The sequence below is a fragment of the Neofelis nebulosa genome, chromosome 10 (assembly GCF_028018385.1).
Source record: "Neofelis nebulosa isolate mNeoNeb1 chromosome 10, mNeoNeb1.pri, whole genome shotgun sequence".
NCBI classification, from domain to species: Eukaryota; Metazoa; Chordata; class Mammalia; order Carnivora; family Felidae; genus Neofelis; species Neofelis nebulosa.
In genome coordinates this window covers 76,136,107-76,160,421 of record NC_080791.1, presented here as the reverse complement: position 1 = coordinate 76,160,421, position 24,315 = coordinate 76,136,107, and the positions used below count along the sequence as shown (strand labels likewise).

The window sequence follows — 24,315 nt, the reverse complement described above, 5'->3', positions numbered from 1 at the left end:
TCACATCACCCCATGAGGTAGGTATTGTCATTGTCTATGCTGCAGATAAAGAAATGGGCACAGAGAAGAGCAGGTGCTTGCCAAGGTCATACAGCAAAACCAGGAGGCAAACAAGCATTCTTTCTTTGGGGGCCATGCTCTTAATCACTGTACTGTGAAGCAGAGAGCAGGGATCATAGATTCGAACACCTTCATAAACCAGGCTGGTGACACAAATGATGAAGGCATAAAATAGAGGGTGATAAGGAGAGGTGGGGACTCTGGCAAACCAGAGGATACTCCAGACAAAAGGGGCCATGCCTTTTCCTTGTGTTCTGGCAAAAGATGCAGAAAATTTGGATATTTACATGAAATCTCTCCACTTTATTTTATTTTTTTACGTTTATTTATTTATTTTGAGAGAGAGAGAGAGTGGGCGGGGGTGGGGGGGTGCAGAGTGAGAGAGAGAATCCTAAGCAGGCTCGGCACTGACAGTGCCTGATGTAGGGCTTGAACTCATGAACTGTGAGATCATGACCTGAGTGGAAACCAAGAGTCAGACGCTCAGCTGACTGAACCACCCAGGTGCCCTGAAATCTCTCCATTTTAAAATGTTGGAAATAAGGTCACCTTATTTTTAAATATCGTGGACCAAACTACAACAAAAAAAGAGCACAGGGCCACCTGAATCTGGTGCATGGACTCCTAATGCATACTACCTGTGGAACAGTAAAGTGGATAAGACTATGGGTTCAGAGGCTCCTCTGCCCTGAGAGTTTAGAGGAGTTAGAGGAGTCCCTTTATCTGTCCAAGCCTCTGTTGTCTGATAATTGTTATATCTAGCTTACAAGATTGTTGCAATAACCGAAGCAAGTGATATCAGGAATGAAAAAAAAATCTCACAATGCCTTGAGCGCTGCCGGACTCAATAAATTTTAGCCATAACTCAGTCATCATTGTCATACACTTTTATGGGGTGGGCATCTCTAGTCCTCAGTGACATCTCCCACAATCTCACTGGCCAGCCATAAATCACCTACCACCTCCCGCTCGTTCCTCCAGAATATCTCATTATATCATATAAAAACTTTTAAATAACAATTATAAGACTCTTCCCTCTGATTAGTTATTTTTTCTTTAACGTTTATTTATTTGTGTGTGTGTGTGTGTGTGTGTGTGTGTGTGTGTGAGAGAGAGAGAGAGAGAGAGAGAGAGAGAGCATGAGCGGAGGAAGGGCAGAGAGAGAGGGAGACACAGAGTCAGAAGCAGGCTCCAGGCTCTAAGCTGCCAGCACAGAGTCCGATGCAGGCCTCGAACTCACGGACTGTGAGATCATGACTTGAGCAGAAGTCAGACACTTAACTGACTGAGCCACCCAGGCGCCCCTATTCCCTCTGATTAGTTCTTTAAACCAGGGTTTTCAACAGCGGTACTACTGACTTTTTGGACCAGATAATTAATTCTCTGTTGCCGGGAGCTCTCCTGTGCATTGCAGGATAAACAGCATCGCTGACCTCTGCCCACTAGATGGCAGGAGCATCTCCGCCCCTCCACCACCACCCCACCACCCTCATTGTGATAACCCAAAATATCTATAAACATTATCAAATGTCTCCTGAAAAATCTCCCGGAGTTGAGAACCGCTGATTTTAGAGTCCTCAAAATACCTTCTAATTCAATATTATCTTTAGTCTAATCAAATAACAGAGTTCCGGAGGGGTTCTGACCTAATTATCAAATATTTACAAAGGGAGCATTTGTTTCCCCCAGCAGCAATCTGAATGAAGACAACAAAGGACCATCCACAGCCCTTTTCTGTAAGTAAGCACAGAAGCTATCTCCTGTCCTCCTGCCAAAAAGTACGTCCATCCCCTAAGACCAAAGAAACCGCTAACACGCGGGCAAATGCCAAATCGCTTGCTTCCAGAATTGCCATTGTGAATCATGCGGGCAGCTTCCCTAGAGAGCTTCCCTGGACGTCTCTGGATCCCTACTCTCAGCGGCAGTGCAAAGTCACGCTGTTCCTGCGTCACTGCAGCGAGCTCCTTGCGGCCTCCAGCCTCCTGCAATGTCCCTTCCCACCATTGGGCGGCAGAAGCGTGCTTCCCAGCGCGCAGCGCCTTCAGGTGGGCCAGTGGAGGAAGGATGGGCCGTGTCATCAGACCTCCGCGGCCCAGCAACCCTGAACAAAGAACAGCGATAACGATCGTGCTAAATTGGAAGCTGTTCGAATGGGATTCTCTTTACTCGGGCAATTATTAATAAATGAAAGCACACGAAAGACCAGGGAGAAAAGGGATCATTTAATTAAAGTTCTAATGAAAATTAAGCCATTCCAGGAATAGAAATGGTATTTTTGTTGTTCCCATTTTAAATGACCCAGTCGGCTCCTAATTTCACAGAACAGTCGCTGGTCTCAGTTGGCAGGGCATGGATTAGCTATTCTCCATTAGACATCTGAAAGGTTGAGTCCTCCTAAGGAAGACAGTCTTACAACCTACACCTTAGAAACATGCTGCAAGCCCAGCCTCTAACAATGGACAGAGCCAGGGCTGGGGGGCTGGGGTACAGGGCCCTGGCATCCCAATGGTGAGTCAGGCTCCTGGAGCGATATGACCCTAGCAATGCTGAGCCGTCCATGGGATAAACACTTCCTCGCTATGACTGAAAGTCATAACTGTGAGCTATCCAATCCCTCCTCTGAGACCAGTGGCCCGCTATCACATGGTAGGGCAGTTATAGGACAGAGGCTGAGCCTGGAGGTTATTTGTGGAACACTGCGCTAGGGTAAGGGATTTTTCCATTTTCTAAACATTTCTCAGAATGGCCATTTGGGAAAGGGTCTGGGATATCCACCATCTGAACTCATGACTTGTGAGTTCAAGAGAACTCAAGAGCAGCAAGTTCAAGAGCAGCCTGACTGCTGCAAGTCAGTCCACCACCGCCCTTTCTAAGTCACCCCAGGACCCCAAAGGACCAATACTTCCACAAGGGAGAGCCTGGCCTCAGTAATGGAACACAGTCATGTGCAGACAGCACAGCGAACAGATGGAGGGACTGCACAGAGAAAGAGTGAAGATTGGAAACTTGCTTTAAAAAAGTGGGGGACTGGGGCGCCTGGGTGGCTCAGTCAGTTAAGTGTCCGACTTCAGATCAGGTCATGATTTAGTGGTCCATGAGTTCAAGCCCCACGTCAGGCTCTACACTGACAACTCAGAGCCTGGAGCCTGCTTCAGATTCTGTGTCTCCCTCCCTCTCTGTTCCTCCACCACTCATGCTCTGTTTCTATCTCTCAAAAATAAACATTAAAAAAAATTGTTTTCAATGGGAGTGGAATTTAAAGCACTTGCTAAGAATAAGATAAAAATCTGTCCAGCCTGTTCATATGCTCCCAGGGAATAATCAGAGTGAAAAATGTCCATGGTCTCTCTCTGCTCAGAGCTTGCATAGTTTTTATGGTTTGTACCAGTCAACTAGGAGCTTAGCTGTAAAATGCCATTACTCTGCCTTTAATGTTTCCTGGGTTATCATCCGCCAGACTGGAAACTTCACTAATCCAGGAGCACCCTCTCCCACATTCTTGGTCTAGACAACATGTTCAGCTTGCTTCAAAAAAAAAAAAAAATGCACACACACGAATATAAGTGTGTATATATACACAGACACACACTCTGGCTATAAAATAAATGTGTCCATGATAGAAAAGGTAGAAAAGAAAATATGGTCCCAAATCTGTCAGTAAACATTTTGTGTATTTGGGGGAGGATTTCCCCGTGTTTTATGAATATTCATGTTTAATGACTACAGAATACTTCATTCTATGGATGCACTACAGTTTATTTGAACTATGGGATTATTCAAGAATTACTTGCATTTTGGTCACACATTTAAGTGTTTCTAGTGTTTTCCAAGACTGTAAATGTGGCTACAATGAATAATCATGTATAAGTCTTATCTGGGTCTTTGATCTCCCCCCTTAAGATTGATCCCCAGAAGTGGATCTACTAAGTCAAACGACTGTTCGGACAAGCTTTCTTTTTAGCCCAGGGAATCTCAGTCCCTAACAGACAGGGAACACATGGACTGATGTCACTCTGCCAGGGCTGATGGGGCAGAACCTGCTGGACCAAGGAGCCTTCGGGAATCCTGGATGAGCAGGCAATCAGGAATCATGACATCTAAATCTCGGTGCTGGTTCTACCTTTCGATTTGCAGCCTGACCCTTCCACTCTCTTCAAGGTCACTTTCTCAACTGCAAAATGGTAATCATGTCACCTGCCCCTTGGAACTCTTAGGGCTCTTATTAGGAACAGCAGGGACATCTTTTATGAAGCTGCTTTGTAGACTGGGGAGCATTTGGCATGATGCTTTAGAACCGTGGCCTTGGGAGGCAGGCAAACTTAGGTTCAAATCCCAGGTCTACCATAGAGTTAGCTCTATGACCTTGAGCTCCAGCTTTTTCATCTGTAAAATGGGAATAATAATAATAGAAGCCATGTGTTGACTTGTTGTGTGTTGGTAATACACGTAAAAGGGTTCCCATAGTGCTTGGCATGTCGAAAGTGGTGCTAGCTGTTATTTAAGTGTGAAGGTGCCACACAAATATTAGTGGATATGTTTGTTGAAGAGAATGTTGTTTCTGAACTACTGCCCCTCCCGGAGGACAGCTGTGGGACACTGATCACCATGACATCTATGGTTCCTGATGGAAGTCCCCAGGCAAACTTCCCATGGAGCCTGATTCAAGCCAGCAGTCCTCCTCCAGCAGGTTCTCCCTTGAAAAGTGACCTCCCTCCTGGGCACAATCTGGGAAGGACAGGCAAGTCTGGGGAATGACCTTGAGGTATTTCTGCATTCTAGAATCTACATCCTAGAAAATGTTCCAGGAGGGCACTCCAGCAGCTAATTGTTAGTTGTGAATCCATGAACAGCTTTTGAGTGGAATTCTCCCAGAGAACAGCTTTGTAGAGGTGACCACTGGGATGGCAGAAATGCAGGCAAGGAGAGGGGGCATTCCATTCCCCCCTTAGATGGTTAAGGGCATCTAAATTAATAAGAGGTGTGATCAAACTCCAACCTAGTGGTTCTTTGGTTCCTGGGGCACTTTAAAACTATGGATCCTTGACTCTATCCCTAAATTGTCTGACTTAATTAGTCTTATGTGGACCCTAAGGGATGTCTTGATTTGTCAGTTCCCCAGGTGATTTGATGTATAGCAGCTTGGGCTGACAACTGCTGCCCTAACCCAAGAATCCACCAACACTGAGACTGTGAGAACACTGAGGCAAAGAGAGTCTAACGGACGCTTCTCGTCGAGCCACCCACCTGGGAACCTCCACACACCCCATCCCCCATTCCTGAATACTTCCAGGTACACAGGGTTTGACTTTCATGGGCACATGTCTTTAGTTTTAGCTCTTCTTCAGTCTTAGTCAAAGCCAATCTAGGTAGAGGTTGGTCATGGCATGTATGTATATGCACAATGTGTGTAAAAATACTCCAGTGTGAATTACTGCCTTTAGGTATGTGCATGTCTCCAAGGATATGGCAGGGAAGAATTCATCTTTCTCTCATAACACACTCAAAGGGTTAAATAATGCCCTCATTCTGCAATGTGCTGGCTGTAAGGGCAAAGGAGCTGATTTGGGGGCCTACACTAAGAGCCAATCATGTAGAGATCACAGATTCTGACCTCAGCACAGATTGAGCTTAAGGGGAATAACAGAGCTGCTGGAAAAAGAAGAAACTACTTGCTTATTGGTGCCCACTGAAATGACAGAGAGGTTTCAAAGGTGACAAAGGTGACCGAGGCACCTTCTATTTGTAGAAGGCTATACTTTTCCAGCTGCTCCCACATCCTTTATTTCTGGCTTCCTTACAGCAATCCCGTGAGGTAGGTAGAATAAAGAACACTATTATTCCTACTTTACAAGTGACAAAAATGCAGATCCAGAGAGAAAGGTTACCTGCCCAAGACCCATGTACCGTCAAGGGCAAAGATGTCATTTAGGCCAGACAGCCTTGCTGACAAGTCTGCCCTGCTCCTCCTCACTTCCACCCACCTGCCTTTGACCCAGCAAGCTGACAGCTCCCCACAAGCCCTCACGTCCTAGGGGATTTCAGGTTTGAACCGTCAGGAACTCTCCCTGACTCCCCAGGCAGACTTCTCCATTTCTAGGTACTACATTATGCACATTTCTAATCTCTATCAGAGGTCTGCCACTCAAGTATCTGTTCTCCTAGTTACCTCATGCACTGAGCAGTATTTTGTGAAGTGTGATCTAGGATCACAGGCATCACTCTCCTAGACTCTAGGACCCCATTACTTTCAAATTGTACAGTACATATGAGTCACCTGAAGACCTTGCTAAAATGCGAATTTCCCAACCCCATCCAAATCTAATATATCAGACAACCCAGTGGGCCCCTAAGTCTGCATTTTTAACAAACACTCCAGTTAGTCATGGGCAGACAAAAATGTCATCACCCCTCCTCTGAGCCATGAGCTCCTTAAATGTTAGAATTAAGTATATTTGGTTGTTTTCATCTCTGCCCACCACTTAACGTAGGGATATCCAAACTTACCTAATAAAAGTTTGGTTTTATCTTTGCATTCTGGCGTGTTCCAAGGGTTGTTACAGGAGCCCCAGGGCAGCACAGACACAAAGGAGGCAAACAGGTAGAAAAGTGTGTAGCAAATAATCACATTGTAGTATATGGCTATTAAGACGGAGATGATCAGCATTGCGATGCCACAGCCTGTGGAAGCAAGATTTCCAGGGACTCATTCCAGTCCAAGTCCTAGGGAATTCTTACAGTTGGGCACAGGGAGGGGACCTAGGTCTTGGCTCTCTTTCACAGATGGATACACAAATAGTGGAGTGGATTCTGTGTCCATCAGGGAGATTGAGGCATTCTGCGAGGAACGGACCAATGCCAGAGGCAATCTTGGGCCATTCTTCAGAGGGTCCCAGAGGTAGAATGGATCAAATAAAGGAAAATGTGAGTTATCCTGTTCACAAAAGCAGGTCTCCCTCCTGGGGGCTGCATGGTGCCAGAGAGAGCAGAAGAGGGCTGAGGAGGCTGGGAGGCAGGGCGGACTCACCTTGTAGGGCCGGGATGGCCTTCCACACAGATACTGGCCCCTGGCTGGCAAACTGGCCCAGTGACACTTCTAGGAAGAAGATGGGTAACCCAGCCAGAGCCAGCATCATCAGGTAGGGGATGAGGAAAGCACCTTGGAAAGACAGAGTGAGAAGTGAGAAGCCCTCGGAGGCCAAGGCCACCTTGGCCCACATTCACCCTCTGAGGCGGGAGCTGGCTCCCCCTCATTTTCCAAGAAACTTTTGACATTCCAGCTCAACCACAGGGACCCCGGGACATTTAACAGCCTTCCTGTACCAAGTTCAGTCCAGAGTACCCAACACACACACTACTTTTCCCAATTCCCTCCTGGATGGGTTGCTAGGGGTTGTGTCATGGTGGGGTTTTATTCTTTTCTCTTCTTTTCCTTTTCTTATTACAGCATTTCAACGTCCTCCAAATTAAGCTCTTCCAGCATTCAATAAATCCACACCCGTGACTCACTACTAGAGTCATATTTGGTGAAATCGTCTTAGCATCTCCACCCTCCAAGGACCCGATATCTACTAAGGTAGACTCCAGGAGCCCTCCTGTGCAATACCCTGAGTTACCTGCACACCTCCTGCCACTCAGTGCTGGGTCTGCTCTGCCAGACGAGTGGCTAGAAAATCCCTCTCTCCACCACCCCAGCCACCACACACTTCTCAACTTTCTTCTCCACATGAAAATCCCTTCCATCCTTCAAGGTCAACTCAAATGCTTCCTCCTTCAAGAAGCCTCCCTTCTCTGTCCTCCCACAATACTTCCCTAGGCACTGAGCACCTCCCAATATTTACATAGTGTCTTACCTAGACTGGAGCCCCCAGAGGTTGTCAGCCCTTCATCTCTTTATTCCCTGGAATGCCCCCCCCCGCCCCCGCTCCCTGCAAACAGGACAATAGTAGTAGGGAGGCTGCCTCAACTGATGGGGGTTCTCTGGGGTTCATTCCCTTCAAGAATTAAGATCGTTTGGGAGGGCCTTAGGGAACAGCCATGATCTTTGAAATGACTTGGACCAGTAAGCGCTGTTGCATGGGTCAGAGCCAATTCAGGCACTAGGGATGCCAGAACCCAGAACGCTGTGCTCCAGGAAAGGAAAGCTGATTTTTCTCTGGTCTACTCTTTTTGGTCACCCTTCTTCCAACTTCCTGTCTGGGCTGAAAGGCCTTTCCTGCCTGGGCCCCTCCAGGTGAGGAAAGCCCAGCAGGGCCCTCAAGCTCTTGGAGAGTAAAACAGCAGCGGGGGGGGGGGGGGGGGGGGGGGGGGGGGGGTCCTGCTCTAGCCTCTCCAGATGCGGTTTTGGAGAAGGGTGGATTACGCAATCCTTCCCCCTGCTCCGAGGAAGGAGGAGGCCTGCTCTCCACCCAGTGCTGTGGGCTGCTGAGCTGGGAGCCGCAGTGTAGAAAAGTCTGCCTCCCCCTCCCCGTGCATGGCTACGTGAGGAGCTCCTGGAACTGGGAGCAGGAACCTGGCCACTGGGCCAGACGCAGACCCACCCTTTGCGGATCCCCAGGGGAGCAAAACATGGGTACTTCCGGCATGCCAAAGTGCCCTGGCTGAAAGGCCCTCCCTAGCTCCTCCCCCACCTCCCACCACTACATGTCACTGGAAGCCTTATTATAGCATCTCCGGCCCACTTCTTGCACCCTGGACTGGGATTCTTACAGAAAACCAAGCGGAAACCCAGCTAGGGTTCTTATTTTTGTGTGGCCAGCACATGTTCTTCTGTTTCCAGGGCACCTCCGTTTGCAAATGATCGGCCATCCTCATAAGTACTTGTCAATGTGTCCTAATTTGGAATTGGAGGGGAGAAGGCATATTTTTCCGTTTTAATCATCTGGTGGTGCAGCACCTGTCTGCTGTCTGGAACTCCCCCAAGAGAAAACAAAAAACAAAAAAACCCTAACTTGGTGGGGAGGGGGTCTCTTTGGTCCTAGGAGGAGGTCCTAGTTGCAAATTCCTATTCCTAGAGGGGGACTTGTCAGTTTAGGCAATGTGGGGGCGAGGCCCTGGCCAAGGTGCCTCAAGGTGGAGAGCCCCAGCAGAGGACCTTGAATGAGCGGGCTCTCTCCTCCTCAGTGTGTACATAAGAGGTACACTGGATCCAAGGGGCCTGGCAGCTGGTATGTACCTAACTGGCATCCTCACCATTTCAGAAATGGTTTTCCTTCAAAAGCAGCTTCTTCCACCCAGTGAAGACAAACAAAACGAAAACTATTTTTTGCCAAACAACTTGGCTAAAGTCAAAATATGTCCTGCTTGTGCCCAAGGGGATGTATGTGTGTGGGTACTTCTGAGAGGTTCTGGAGAGTACAGACCCCGGCCACTCTGCACTCCCCAGCACCCTGCATTCTGCACAACTCAAACACCCATTTGCAAGGTCTCCTATGTAGGCTCGGATTTCCAGGTTATAATCTTAAACGGTCCTTAATTTGGTGTCCAGGACCACATAGCTACTGCCACTTAAGTGCACAGAGTGCGCTGCTACAAGAATATTTCTTGGCTAAATCAGAGTTTGAATTCTAAATGTGGCCATGCCCACTTGGCTCAGGAACCAGTCCCCCAAGCTGGACCAGTGGGGGATCATGGAGGCCCCCCTCTCTCCTGAGCTCCATCTTCAGACAAAAGCCTCCTGGATCTAGTGCCAAACCCTTACGGTGGCTCCTGCCCTCTGGCTTAGCACCGATGCCTATGGGGGATGGAGCCGGAGCGAGGAGGCTGCTCCCAGCCTCCCCTCCCTGCCCTTTCCGAGGCTCCTGGTGCCTCCCCAACCCGCAAGTGCCCGCCCCGCCCCTCCGCAGGCGGAAAGACCGGAAAAGCCATACCTCCCCCGTTCTGGAAGGCCAGGTAGGGAAACCTCCAGACATTGCCCAGCCCCACTGCGTACCCCACCATGGACAGGATGAAGTCCAGTTTGCTGGACCAGTTCCCTCGGGCCTTATTCTCATCCCCTTGCTCGTCCTCCTGGGGGCGGAAAAGCACATTGTCGGATAACAGCCCCGGGGCCACCGGCAAGCAGGCCCCATTCCGCCCATCCCCCCTGCTGAGGGTCTTTCCCAGCAAGCAGGCCCCCATTTTCCAACTGAGGATGCATTGGCAAGCAGGACCCCAATTTTGAAGAGAGAGGATGCATCTACAAGCAGAGCCTTTAACCCTCACCCCTGCACTGAAAGTCTTTCAGCAAGCAGGCCCCCAATTCTGATATGAAGATTCATCTTCAACACACCCCTAGACCCCTCCTTCCCAAATCCTGCAGTCAGGGCACACCAGCAAGCAGCTTTCCCCAAACCTTGAACCTGTTGGTTGATTGCAAGCAAGTCCCTCCATCCCCAACCCCTGACCAAGAGTTCAGTTGGCAAGCAGTTCCCCAATATCATGCCTAGAATCCCCAGCAAGCAGATCCCTAACCAACCCCTCTCTCCCCAAAACCCTCAACACACTCCTTCCTCAGCCCTTTCTCCCTCTGGAGTCTGCTAGGTCAGAAATAGAGCCGCAATGCCTGAAGCCAGCCAGAGCCCCTGCCTCATGTTCTCTGCCAAAGCCTATAGGCAGAACCTACCTGATTTGCTAGTGTAAGGTGGGGGGGGGGGGCACCTTTCAACACCAGGGCAAGGGAAATGGGCTGGAGAGAGGTGTGGGTGTGAAACAAGAGGCAGAACAGAGAAGGTAGATATGGCAAGAGACGAGACATCTAAAGCGTTGAGTTCTGGTCTAAACTTTACCACTAACCATCTGGATAATCCCAGGCAAGCTACATGCTCTCTGAGCCTCTGTGCTCCCATCTATAAAATGAGGGGCTGAGAAGAACTATCCCTTGAGGCGCTTTCCAGTTCCAACCATCTATGGACCTTTGAGGCTTGCCTCTCCAAGTTCACACTAAGATGCTCTCTTAGGGGCGGTATCTCCTTCTGGAATGCCTCACTACTAAGCAGAAAAGGAAGAAGATGAAACCACCTCAACAAATTCTAAATGTTCAGGACGCCTGGACACCACACCAAGGTTCCAAGGACCCAAGCCACTGCCCGGCCTCTACTTCCTCCGTCACACTCCATTTGCTATTCTAGCACTCTGGTATGTCTCACACTGTTCCACAGGCTGTGGAGAGTAAAGGAGCTGTCAGGAGAAGAGGAAGTCTCTGGAAGGGAGGAGGGCTGAGGTAGGTGTCAGGAAGGCAAGAACAGAAAAATGGGCAGAGCTGAGAGTAGGCAAATGCAGGGTTTAATCTACTCTGAACATCTTCAGCATCCCCTCCACAGTCCTTTGCCAGGCACAGCACCTCCAGCCCCACCCACCCTCCAATTCTTCTCAGGCTAAAAGGGTGGGAGTTTCAGCCGCTTTTGCCGCAGTGCGGAGGTTAAGCAAGGTATTTGAAACAATCTTCTGCCTCCATCTGGGGTCACACTGTTGGGCACATGCTGTCAGAGGCAGTTAATATATACAGACAAACGCTCCAGAAGTGGACACCAAAAACAGGGGCAAGTGGGAAGGTCTAAGTGTATGTTCATTTCTAGTTATTATTCCAACAGCTGGGTTCTTGAGGTGTGGGCCTGTGGATGTGTGTGTGTGTGTGTGTGTGTGTGTGTGTGTAAATACTAGAGTGTCATGGAACAGAAGGGCTGTATAAACCGGAAATCTCACATAGGCAGATGTTTAGATTCAGGTGCTCAACACATGCCTAGCCCCCCAGCCAGGGGAAGGAGAGGAGACAGCAGAAAGGCAGGGGATGGAAAAGGAAGAGCTCAAGTAGGTGAGACAGGACAGAGAAAGAAAGAGATCAGAGGAAGCAGAGAGACTGGAGGGAAATGGAAGACAAGAGCCTGTATGGGAGAGAGTAATAATAAGCAGTAGTAGTTGCCTTATCCTGAACCCAGGATTGGGATTTGCTCTGTGAGTTTTTCATGCCTCTCATTGAGTGTAAAGGATCAAATGTAGAGGCAGGTCCAGGCATGGAGCTAAAGCTAAAGCTTTAGCTAAAGCTAAAGAGATAGATTCTCTTTAAGAAAACAACAACAACAACATATACAAAGTTATGATGAAAAACTAGGTACTGGGTTTTGGAAGAGCCCTGAAGCTTAAGCTTCAGTAGTAGCTTCATGTACACCCACCTCTCCTCAATGAGTTCTCGTGTGATAATTTCACTCTGAGCGAAAGGTACTACTGCACTTAAACTGTTATTCCCTGCAGGGGAAGGGGAAGAGGGTTCCTCTGTATTTAATTTTTCTAATTAAGGAAAAATATTTTAAAGAAAAGACTCACTCATGGACAAAAGGGGGAGTCTTGTTTTCATAATCTATCTGTCTCAACCGCTTCATGAGCCTGCATGAATTTGCGCGACTACTGAGGTTGGGAAGAGACAGGTCGTGGCGGCTCCTGAGATCGTGATTCCTCGGCAGGGTCACAGCAGCCCTTGAGCCCTGAACTGGGGACCCCAGCGCAGCGCGAGCTTCCAAAGCCACAAAGCTGCCTCCCGCGTCCATTACCTGGCACTGCCAACCGGTCTCCCCATCAGCACACGTGCACCCACCACGGCCCGGCTCGCCTCGCACACCTAGGGGGCGGGAGGCGGCACGGGCCGAGCACGACCTGCTTACCTGGGCGGCAGCGGTGGCCACGCTGCCCGGGAGCACGGACGTGATTCCATCCGTGCCCAGCACCACGGTGCTCTGGCTCATATTCACCCAGCCCACGGCCGGGGTATTGTTCCGCTCCAGGGTGCCCTTGCCCACACTCACGTTAGCATCCCCCTCGGGGCCGCGCAGGGCCGGAATCTTACAATGCAGAGCGTTGCCGGGCCCGGCGGCCCCAGAAGGAGCTGCGGCCTGCGCGCCGCGCGCCTCGCTCAAGTCCCTCAGAGCTGCCGAGGCCGCAGGCGCCCGCGGGCTACTGAGTTTGCAAGCCCCCACTCCCTGCCGCTCCGCCTCACAGGCTCGCGCGTCAGGGGACTGGAAAGTTTGGGCGCCGGTGGAAGCGGACCTGGGCACACGCGGCGTCGGCGCCACGGCGGCGTCGGCGGCGGCGGCGGCGGGGGGAAGCTCCTGCTCCGGGCTCGTCCTGGGCGCGCACAGGCCAGCATGGTGGCCCAGTGCCATCGCCGCCCCCAGGCTGTTGGCTGGTTGTTTATTCATTTCCTTGGGAGCACCGCAATCCTGCAAATACAACGTGAAGTTCGTGCACACACAAACATACACACACGCACAGAAAGTCACGGTAGCTCTAAAAATACCTGTATCTACATGTAAAGACGTTCACCACTCAGGTCCAGACACCACTCGGGTCCGTTCACCACTCAGGTCCCAATATCTCGGGAATAAACTGGCATCTGGATTTTTTTTTCCTTCTCCAAGAAAAACTGTATTTCTCAATTTGCCTGTCTTGTCAATAACCAGATGGCATAAAGCAGTTAATATTCTCCTCCCTGATGGTGGGATAACTAAGAAAATAGGCAGAAATGTGTTTTTGTAGGGGGTAGCAAAGGAGGGTAGAAATAACCCTACAGCCATGAGCTCCCCGCCCTCTTTGGATTTCACATCACGGCTGTAGGGTGCCCACCTCCCCATCACCATAGTAGAAAGATTCTTTAATTTTCCGCCCCATTTCCTTTGTCATTCAATAATGCACATTGCCTTTTTTTTTTTTTTTTTTAAATAAGCTATAGGCAAGCTGCGGCCACAAAGCTGATGCCCTGGCACCTACGAGTGTTTCAGGCCAAATGGGTTGAACGAATCCCAGCATTTCCAACCCCATCTTCGCCCTCCAGGTAGCAAAGGCAGGAATAATGATCCCGAGCAAAACAAGAACAACAACCACCACACAATAACCATAACAAACCAGATGTAAAACACAAGACAGTAACCAGGTTTGTTATCTCACACAACCTACATTCACTCCCAGATTTCCAGATATGTAAAAGAACATGCAAAGTTTTTTGGTTCTCTTTCTCCCTCCAGTAACTAGTTACAAGAGTGTCCAATGCCCTTCATGCTTGGGGACAAAAACTCAGGACTAATTTCCATTTGCTTTTTCTCAACTGAGTTTCAAATTAAAAGATCTGCAAGTGATGGTTTTTCCATCTGGTTTCTCCACTCGTGTAATCTTTCAGGGCTTCCTGAATATTAGCACCAATATTTACTATTACACTGTAAGAATGACCATATTACCTTCACCTCAACCTCGTGCATCTCATCTAACCGTCTTTCATAAATGCACAGGTCGGAACTCATTAATTTGCACCAAATCTAAACACCTCGTCTCCAGCAAGCATTGTTATCTCAAAAGCCTCTAGGACTCAGCGACTAGCCTCAGTACCGGCACCTGGCTTTTCAGCACCGAGGACAGTGCCTGGGATCACAGTTAGAAGATAGGGATCTCGGTTCTACAGAGCTTCAGAAACCTCTTTCCGACCTCAGGTGATGCTCACAAGAACAAATACCTACGGCTGTGAAGATTGCCCTCCCTTCCTCTTCCAAAATGCATAGAACACTTCAAAAAGAAGTACTCTAAACGAATCTGCCCTTCCTCCACCCGCAGCTCCCTTTCCTCTAAAAAGAACAAAAGCAAACACTCACCATGTCTGACACGGGCAACAGATTGAACCGGCAGAGTGAAACCAGCTATTGAGAAGACTGGGTTTGACTCCAACAAGAGAGGCGCTTTCTATATCTCCTTGGGAAAGGCCAGGTTTGCGTCAGTGCAAAGCAAGGTGCCCTTCGTTTGACATTTTCTTGATAATACAAGTTTGATAAATCATTACCCCCTTGGATTCGAGTTTTAAAGGGACAACAGCAGAGAGTACGCTGGCCAGTTGTCCCTCGGGCAGGAGGGGGCTGCGTGTTCGGCGTGACTCATATGGGTCTGATTACTAAACCGAAGCTGGCGGGAGGGGATGACAGAAGTTTGCCTCCTCCTAATTAAGGGAAACATGGGAGGGACACGTCCCACTGCACCCAAGGCGAGGCGCAGCCGCCAACAGAGCGGATTGGGCTACGAGGTGGGCGAGGGGGAAGGAATTAAATTACTGTCATATTTCTGCCTTTCTCTTCTTCTGGTTCCCTTGGCTGTCTCTCTGAATCTGCAGGCAGCGGGTTCCACAATATTACCCTGAGATCGAGGGTCTGCATGTAACGGCACAGCTCTGCGATGGCCAGTGCTCACGGGTCCTGCATTTATAACATTTATAATGGTGTACCTGCCTGAGTGTATGTGGGCTTCAGATCCTCACAGCTCTACTCGCAGACAACCACTGTTAGAGGGCTGTTAGACAGCCCTTCCAGAAAACTAGGAGTTTCGCTTATACGTTGAGGTCTAGTATTTGCATTCCTATTGTATCTCTATTAACACAAAAGAAATTCTGAGTAAAATTATGACTGTTCTCATTGTATTTTTTAGAAACCTCTGAAAATACTTTCGACAAATAAAGAGGACATTATTTCCAACAGTGATCTCGTTCTTAGGTCACTTTCAAAGTCAAACGGAAACCCATTCTTTTTTCATAGCCCTCTCAATAAAAACCCACCACAGCCAGGCCAGATGTGGAAGCGCAAGGTCTGAGAGATCCTCCAGAGAGCGATCTTCAAGAGCCAGGCGGCAGGATGGCCAACCAGGAAGCCACAAGAGGACGTTCTACTGTACTGCGGGGCAAGTGAGGGGTGGCCCTAAAGATAAAAAAAATGGATTTTCTTGGTATAAAGCAATGGCTACCATCAGAAGAAAGGGAAAACACCTTTGCAAAGAAGGGTTGGTTTGGAGACTCCAAGGGGATTGGTAACAAAACCAATGTCTCCTTTCTGGCCAGCCTCATTCGGGGAACGCCTCGCCCCGGAGGTGGGGAGCCAAGGAGGGCACTTTGTCCCTTCCCTGACGCTCGCAGCCCGGCCCACAGCCTCGGGGTCGGCTCCGTTGCACTTGGCTGGGCCGTCCCCACGCGGCAGGAGGACAAAGCCGCGGAGGCCGCAGGCGGAGGCTGCGGCGGCAGATTGCGGTGAGCGCCCGGGGCACTGCGGGGGGCCCCCTCCCGCCTCCTTCCGAACTGCTCGAGAGAGCTCGGGTGCCGCCGCTCACCGGCTCGCCAGTCTGGCCCTTCCGAGGGCAGCCAGCTGGGGACCCGCGATCTGCACTAGGATGGAACGATGCGTAGGTTTTCTTGATAAAGCCTTCCTGGCGAGCCGCCTTGCGGGGTTCAGGCCGCTTTTTATTGTAGTTTCGAGTTACCATTTATTAAGCTCTCAATATTGAACCATTGTGCAAGAGCTTTCCATGAATTATCCCATTTAGCTTTGGTAACAACCGTTGAGAAATTCCTAGTTCTAAAGCCCGGGAAACTGGGGTTTAGAAAGTCGCTTTCAAACCCGGGAAATTTTCCCCACCCTGCCCATTGGGACGTCGCGGGGGCCCAGTTGCACTGTCTCCGGAGGCCCGCTCCGAGGGAAGTCAGGCGGTGTCGGGGAGGAGGAGTAAGGGAGACTGGTGTGGGATCGGGCTGGGCTCTGGCTGGAAAAGGGTCAGCACAACAGGCGGGGCCGAGAAGCCCGCAGGGGCGCGTGTCTTGGTGGGCGCTGGGAAACATCCTAGACTCTGGGAACCACCGGGAAAGCCGAGGGAGCCTGCTGGGCGCTTCTTCCGAAACAGACCCGTTTCCAACGAGCCAAACGAGGATAGGAGAAGAAGGGTAAGGGCAGGCCTGACAGCCCCCACTTCCGCGCCAAGAGATGCGCCCCTGGGTCGGATTAGGCCCCCCCCCCCCCTCTGCAGGCCCTGGGCAGACTGCCACCGTGGACAGTCACGACTTGGAAAGGCTCTGGCCTTTCTTCGTGCGTCTGAGCCTCCCCCGCCAAATGCGGAAGCGGGTGGAGCGTCCACCTGCACCGCCAACATTCCGGGGCGCACTGACGTTCCAGGCTGGGGCGGGGGGAGCCAGGTGAACTGCAGCCCTGAGCATAAGTGACGCTCCCGCCCCCGATCGGTCCCCAGGCCTGACGTGTCGCCTGCGGGCCCTCCCTGGCCTAGTGCGCACTTGAGTTCCAGCGTGGCGCCCGTCACGCGTCAGGCAGTTCAGAGGCGGTTGACGCTCAGGGAAAGCTGCGGGGTGGGGGCGTAATGGTGGTGGAGACGCTGCTTGAGCTCCCCACCTCACCCCACTTCTAGACGCAAGATTCTAGAAAGGAGAGGCTACGTTCCGAGTGGAGGCGGGGGTCTCGGGCGGGGAGGCCAAGAGGGGTAGCTCCTAAGCCGGCGGGGGGTCGGGCACCGTCGAGCAGCAGAGTGGGGGTGGCAGGGCGGGAGAGAGCCAGCCTTCAGAGGCTGGTGGCCCGGGGCAGCTCGTCGTGCGTACAGCTGTGTGTCAACGCTTGGAAGCGCCGGGATGGAGCCGCAGCATTAAAAAAGAATTAGAATAAAAAGCGCAAGTCTTCCGGACTTGGGTCTCCGCCCCCGCCCTCCGCGGCCGCCTGTTTGGAGTGATAATCCGGCCCGCGCGCGGCCGCCGAAGAGGCCGTAAATCCGCATCCATCACCGCGCAGCCATTCGGTCGGAATTAACCAGTCACTGTGGCCTTAATTACTTTGTCAAAGATGAAAAATAGTAATTGATTTCGCCCTCGATCACTTTGCCCCCGCTCCTTGCAGATAAGCAAAAAAATAGCTGTTTTTGAAAACCCATGTCTCTCCGGCATTTGCTGGATGAGGGTGGGGAGTCTACTGAAGAAGAGGCCATCCCGTGGCAGTCCTGACCCAGTGTTTGTGCCACGATATTTGGGGGGCAAACTGGAACCCAAGAGGGAGAGGGCCTGGAGGTGGCCCTGCGCATTCCAGGTGCTGCCCTCCACAGCACTGGGGAGCGGGGCTGGAGGGAGAGGAGCCAGCCCTTTACACGCGACTGCTCTGGGGTTCGCCTGGCTGGCGGTACCCTACAGCCTCCTCGCCTCCCCAGGGCAGCAGGTGAGAAAGAGCTGAGGGACTAATTTGAGAGAGGAAGAAACTTGCCCAAGGCCAGCGGGCAGAGCCAGGACTTGAGCCCAAATCTGTGTTGCCTCTGGTCCACCCCAGCACTCGGGATATAATTATAGCGAGCGCCTGTGTCTGTGTCCAGCTGATTTTGAGCCGTGAACACATTAAACTTCTATAGACGGTGGATGTGAGGGCTCTCAGTGTGGGTTTCAGGTGACATTAACAAGATAGTTAAGAAGCCCCGTGCAGTAATTTTGTCCCACTTACCCACTACTGCTGAGTTCCCCTGCAGTGTTGTTTTGTGCTAAGAATATGGATTCTGCAGACAGACTACACCACCTCCTAGCCTCTGTGACCTTGCAGGGGGAGGGGGGGGGATCCTCGATCTGTAGAATGAGGATAATAAGAATATTAACCTACCTCAGGGGTCGTTTGAGGATTGAGAGTAGGCATGTGAAGTGCCTAGAGTGAGGTCAGCTGCCTGGTTTGCTATCAATAAGCAATTATTATTATTCAGTCTGGAAAAATGATCTGCGTGAAGTCCCTCAGATTTAGCAAGTAAAATCGTTGTTTCTCCCTGGTCCGGATGGTTTAAAATGGATAGACATGCACGGAGCAGAAAGCCTTACAGAGTAGATCATCATTTTGCAACATTTCCCCTTCTCATTCAGTAGTTTGGTCACACAATAATCCAGTATTTATCTTCATTAAAGGAAAATTGGGAGCATTCTGAAAAAGTGCTCAAACACAGAGGCTGCTATGGATGTGTCCTGAGACACCTTTTGTTTAGATCAAGGTAAATCTCAACAAAAATGACAGAAGCTTAGAGCTGTGTAATCAGCTTTGCTGTCCAGCTCTCATTTGGACCTTGGGTGTCAGGGAGAACCCAACTAATCAAAGGCAGCTTCCCTCACCAAGGCATTTCAGCAGAGTCTGAACTTGGAAATCAAGGGCTCAGTGAAGTGACTAGTCTGTGTGCAAAATGTAGGTCTCAAATCCTGAGACTCAGACAGGCAGGGCGTTTGTTCCTGAGTCAGCAGTAGTGATGATTCTCACTACACTGCAGCAAAACACAGGGCAGTGGGCGCAGGCGCAGAAGCAGACAAGTTTAGAACAAGCTGCAAAGGACATTCAAGGTCATCTATAGTCCCACACGTCTCCTTTTGCAGTGAGAAAACAGAGGTCAAGGGAGGAAAAGTGAGTGCTCAAGGTTACTTGCAAATTAGAAACAAATAGTAGCATCTATTCTTTAAAAGGGAGAGAAAAAGAAAAAAAAACCTATGCTACCCTTTGATCCAGCAATCTCGCTCTTGGCAACTCACCCAAAAGAAACAACAGCATGGTGCAAGAATGTTTATTATAGCATGGTTGATAAACAAAGGACTAGGGGAGAAATATCCACATTAGATCAATAGTATAGCTAAAATATGGAATGATTTCCAGTTGTTAAAAAGAGTGATTTAGAGCCACACAGTTGGCTCGGATTTTTATGAGGTGTGAGAAATTTTCATTGTGTGAGAAAAGCCAGATGCATTAAAGTGTGTATAATATGATCCCACTGTGTGTGTGTGTGTGTGTGTGTGTGTGTGTGTGTGTGTGTGAGAGAGAGAGAGAGAGAGAGAGAGAAAGGCACACAGACTGGCGATCAGTGTTGTAATTGTCATATTTATACATTTATGTAAAAAATGTATAAACAATTTTTTTAATTCAGTGCTAGAAACTACTAGTTTAATTAATGAGGATATTCACCAAACAGGCTACTTTTATTAGGGAGTACTCAGCCTCCATCTATTTTACTGTCTTCCTCTGAGGAGCAGAGCTCAGAAAAAGGAATTCAGTTAATTAAGGACCCGAGCCACTAATATTTGGCTAGTCTTCCTCCTAAAGTCCTGGCATTTCTATCTCCTAGCTCTGTTGGGTAGAACCTTTAAAGAACATGGTCTTGGGGAATACGAAGATGATCTTCAGTCTCCCACCCCCATCCTTGTAGAGTACATTAAACTATGAAATAAACTAAAATTACACTAAACTAAATCAGAAAATTTGATTTCTAATCCTTCCATAATGACAACATAGATGCTTTTCTGGTAAACAACATCTTTATTTCTTTCCTCTGTTCCTTTTTCTGGTCATTCTTTGGCTAGTCCTTTATACAACTGCTTTACTAGTTGTATACGTTTACTAATTAGTATTCTCCTTCCAGGTTCAAGTCTTCTATGTTTATTCATCTGCTCAAATTTCTCAAACCCCGAAATGGGAGATATCAGCCTTGTAGCCGAGGTCAACTCTCACATTACTGGAAATAAGAAATTTCTAATATATGAAGCACAAGAAAATTGCTATTTTATGTTTACAGTGTTAGTAAAGAAGATTCTTTTTTCTCTTGAATGTTCCTTTTTCCCCTAGCCTTCTGTTGCTGTCCTAGTTAGTGAGATTTAAAAAAAATTGAGTTCAACGTCATGCAAACCTAGCAGGAATTCCCACAAGTAGAGCGGAACAGATGTTGGGAAGCATCACCATAAAAGCAGTTGATGGAGTTAACCAAGGCTATTGAGTCGAATCTGAACAAGGTTCAGGAAGGCAAAATGGTGACGAGAATGGTCCAGGATGTGGGACTTTGAAAACTCAAGACTCTTTATATACCAGTAGGCAACACAGATAAGTTTCAGGACCTTATAATTTTGTCACTTGGTGGTACCCTTGTAAATTGGGCTTAGAGGGGCCATGGACATTGGCATCAAATTTGGTAATGTTGGTTCTAGTAATCTGCAGCATTCGATACAAGATGAGGCTATATAAAACACTGGCCAGCTCAGTCTACGATCTTTGACAGACAGCCCAGAGTTAATCATGATGGTAGTTGTCTCCTGGGATATCACCATTAGAGCTTAGAAATGATCCATGAAATCTTTTAACATAATCTCTCAGGGTCTACATTCTACATTCTATTAAAAATAGAGTGTTTCTATTTTCAATCTCAATGTCTTCCTGGGTGGGATTAATATGATATGTTTACATATGTTGATCTTTTTATGGTAATTTAATATTAGACCTAAGTCCAGCCACTTACTAGCTGTGTGTTCTTGGGCGGTTACTTATCCTGTGAGCCTTGCTTCCCTTTTCAGTAAAATGGGGTTTTTTGTAGTGATTAAATGAGATAAAGTATATGAAAGCTTCTGTAATAGTATTTGGCTCAAAGAGCTCCTCCTCCCTTGGGATAATCCGGTTTTAGTGGACTTGAAAGTTACTACCTGAATTGTGACACTATTCCCCTGGACAAATAAGAAAATGACTCATTTCTGTAGATCTTAATATTACTGGATTGTTGTCTAGGTTTTATTCTCCCTATCTTTCTTGATGGGACATGAACTTTGCCTAGTGCCTTTTTGTTTTGTTTTTTTTTGTTTTTTTTTCTTTCTTACAAGTGTCAGGCCCAGTCATGTCTCTCCCTCTGCATCTGCAGTATCCTTTACCCAAAATGCTCTTCCCTCCAGGGTGAATTTCTAACTACACCTTTAGACTCATCGCCAAAAATGTATCTCCTCTCAGAGGCTTTTAATGAACAGAGTTAATATCTCCATCCCATGTGCTTCTCTAGCACTTAGTGAATACTAATTATTTCTATGTATGTCTTTTCTTCTACAGAAGCCACTAGCCACTTGTGGATACTTAGGTTTAAATTAAGTGTAAGTTCCATTCTTCAGTCACACTAACTACATTCTTAGTACCCAAAAGCAACTTGCACTGGACAGTGCAGAGAACATTTCCATCATTGCAGAAAATTCTATTAGATGGTGCTATTCTAAACTGTGAACACTTCAAAGGCAGAAGAGCTTGATTTTTTTTTTAATTTTTTTTTTAACGTTTATTTATTTTTGAGACAGGGAGAGACAGAGCATGAACGGGGGAAGGTCAGAGAGAGGGAGACACAGAATCTGAAACAGGCTCCAGGCTCTGAGCTGTCAGCACAGAGCCCGATGCGGGGCTCGAACTCACGGACCATGAGATCATGACCTGAGCCGAAGTCGGACGCTTAACCGACCAAGCCACCCAGGCGCCCCAGAGCTTGATTTTTTAAAAGCCTATGTATTTCTACTTGGACTGACACACAATAGGCACTTAGTGCGTTTGAATGAGTGCCTTAAAAATCCTAGAATAGCCTCCTAATTTCTTTTTTTTTTAATTTTTTTAATGTTTTATTTTATTTTTGAGAGAGAGACAGAGCCTGAGTGGGGAGTGGCAGAGAGAGAGGGAGACACAGACTCTGAAGCAGGCTCCAGGCTCCAAGCTGTCAGCGCAGAGCCTGATGTGGGGCTGGAACTCACAAACTGTGAGATCACAACCTGAGCTGAAGTTGGACACTTAAACCGACTGAGTCACCCAGGTGCCCCAAGCCTCCTAATTTCTTATATGTCACCTTACTGCCTTCTCTAAAACCTATTATTTTGTGTTTTTATTAGTTTTCATTTTTGTTTTTCTCATTACAAATATAATACATTTATTACAGAAAATTTGGAAAAGCTCAAAGAACATAAAAAAATATATTCCACCACCCAAAAATACATCCTATTAACATTTTGCTATAAGATTTTCTAGACTTTCATGTGTAGAAAGATGGCTTTTGTTTTTACAAAACTTAGATAATGCTATTCATAGTCTTTTGTGACCTGTCTTTTTTTTCCACTTATAATATAGAGTTGATATATCTCTGCCCTATTGCCATAAAATGTACATTATCATTTGTAACCATTTTTAATTGCTGCACAGATTTCACTGTACACAATTTAACTAAAAAATAATTACTTCACATTTGGATTGTTTCCAATATTTAATATAAGTTATATATAAATTACTATTTAAAGGACTTGCATATTTTTGAAAATTGGACCTATCTTATCGGGACCAGATTTTTTTTATGTCTGACCCCAAGACACGGACATGGAGCTGCCTATGAAGACGTACTTGAGCTCCGAGCAGAGGGTGACAGTGCTCTGTGGTTTGTTTCCATTTCTCTTCCCAGAGATGCCCAGCAATCTGTGAATCCCTCTGGCTATAAAAAGGCCATGGGAACAAAAAGCTATAGTATGTTTCCATAAAGACTAAATCAGTTTCTCTTTAGCATAAAGGAGTTTTTTTTAATGGAAAGGATATTACTTGGTAAATACAAATATTTGTAATTGTCAGTATCACACAATATCCAAATTTTACAACTATTAGGACCAAACAGATAAGCCCATTTGTTTACACAGGATTTAATTAAACAGTTGTGAGAAATAATGCAAACATCATTGAAATGTGCATGATTTGTGAATGCTTCCTCTGCAGTGGAAATGCCTGATTCAGGGCTCTCTCTGTTTTTTACAGATTATATGGATGATGGCATGTTTTTCCAAGTCATTAACTTGGGCACAGCTTTGGGGCCAAATGAGAAGCTACATCCAAACCATTCTAAGAGTCTGGGTGATTGGTGGAACTGACAAAGGAAAGGCCCTCTGTCACTCAGCACTGTGGGAGCATTTGGAGAGTGTGATTGCCTATGACAACTCATGGTTCAGTGATTCCATTGTTTCATGAAGGCCTGGTTTCACTGATACTAAGAGAAAAATGTGGATTGTGCCCCCATATGGGTTATTCAAGGTGACATTGTCAAAGACATTTCCAAAAATTGTTTTCTCCTTTGGAACTTTATTCTGTCATTTTGGGCATTAAAATGGGTTTTTTGTTTTACACTATAGAAAAATATAAGCATAAGGAAGAAAATAAACATCATCTCACCAGGACTCTTTTGTTTGTAAGGGACAGAAACAAACTCAAAATTACCTGAAGCGCAAGGTACCAAGTAATGGCGAGGTCAAGGTACAAATGGAATGGACTTCAAGGTGGGCTGGATCCCAAGCTGCCCACAGTATCAGGATCCTCGCTCTGAGTCTTGGACCCCATTGGTCCATCTGCCACATGTTTTCAGATTGTCATGTCATAGAAGTCATGCCATCCAGAGTTCTAAGTTCCCATTTTCATAGACTATCGTCTACAGGGAAAGAGAAAGCTATATCTCTACTTCAGTTTGGGAAGTTTTGGGAAAAGACTGTAAAAGGCCAGACCCTGAGACAAGGCCTTTGATGTAGGTGGATAATTTGGGAGGGTGTCCTAGATGAGGGAGCAAGGAAAGTAAGACAGGGGTGGGAAAAGAGTCAGTAAGGAGAGCACTAATGAGTGAGTGAGTTACCACTGTGGGAAATTGTAGTTTAGGCCCACTGGGGACCCTCTGAGGCAC

At 47.9% G+C, this 24,315-nt stretch overlaps 1 protein-coding gene across 2 annotated transcripts in view; it reads right to left on the bottom strand.

Annotated features, from left to right (window-relative positions):
* The window catches only part of SLC6A5 (solute carrier family 6 member 5), a 64,163-nt gene extending 40,172 nt beyond the window's left edge, over window positions 1-23,991 (bottom strand). The window contains exons 1-5 of one of the 2 annotated variants that reach the window (XM_058688461.1): window positions 14,667-14,945; window positions 12,693-13,247; window positions 9,927-10,065; window positions 7,085-7,216; window positions 6,565-6,738 (exon numbers count right to left, since the gene is read on the bottom strand). In XM_058688461.1, the coding sequence (XP_058544444.1) occupies window positions 6,565-6,738; window positions 7,085-7,216; window positions 9,927-10,065; window positions 12,693-13,247; window positions 14,667-14,669 (1,003 nt within the window). In that variant the 5' untranslated portion in view covers window positions 14,670-14,945. Of the gene's footprint in view, window positions 1-6,564; window positions 6,739-7,084; window positions 7,217-9,926; window positions 10,066-12,692; window positions 13,248-14,666; window positions 14,946-23,861 lie in introns of those variants that run through there. The other variant, XM_058688462.1, reaches the window with a different exon arrangement.
* Between the last annotated feature and the right edge of the window lie 324 nt (window positions 23,992-24,315).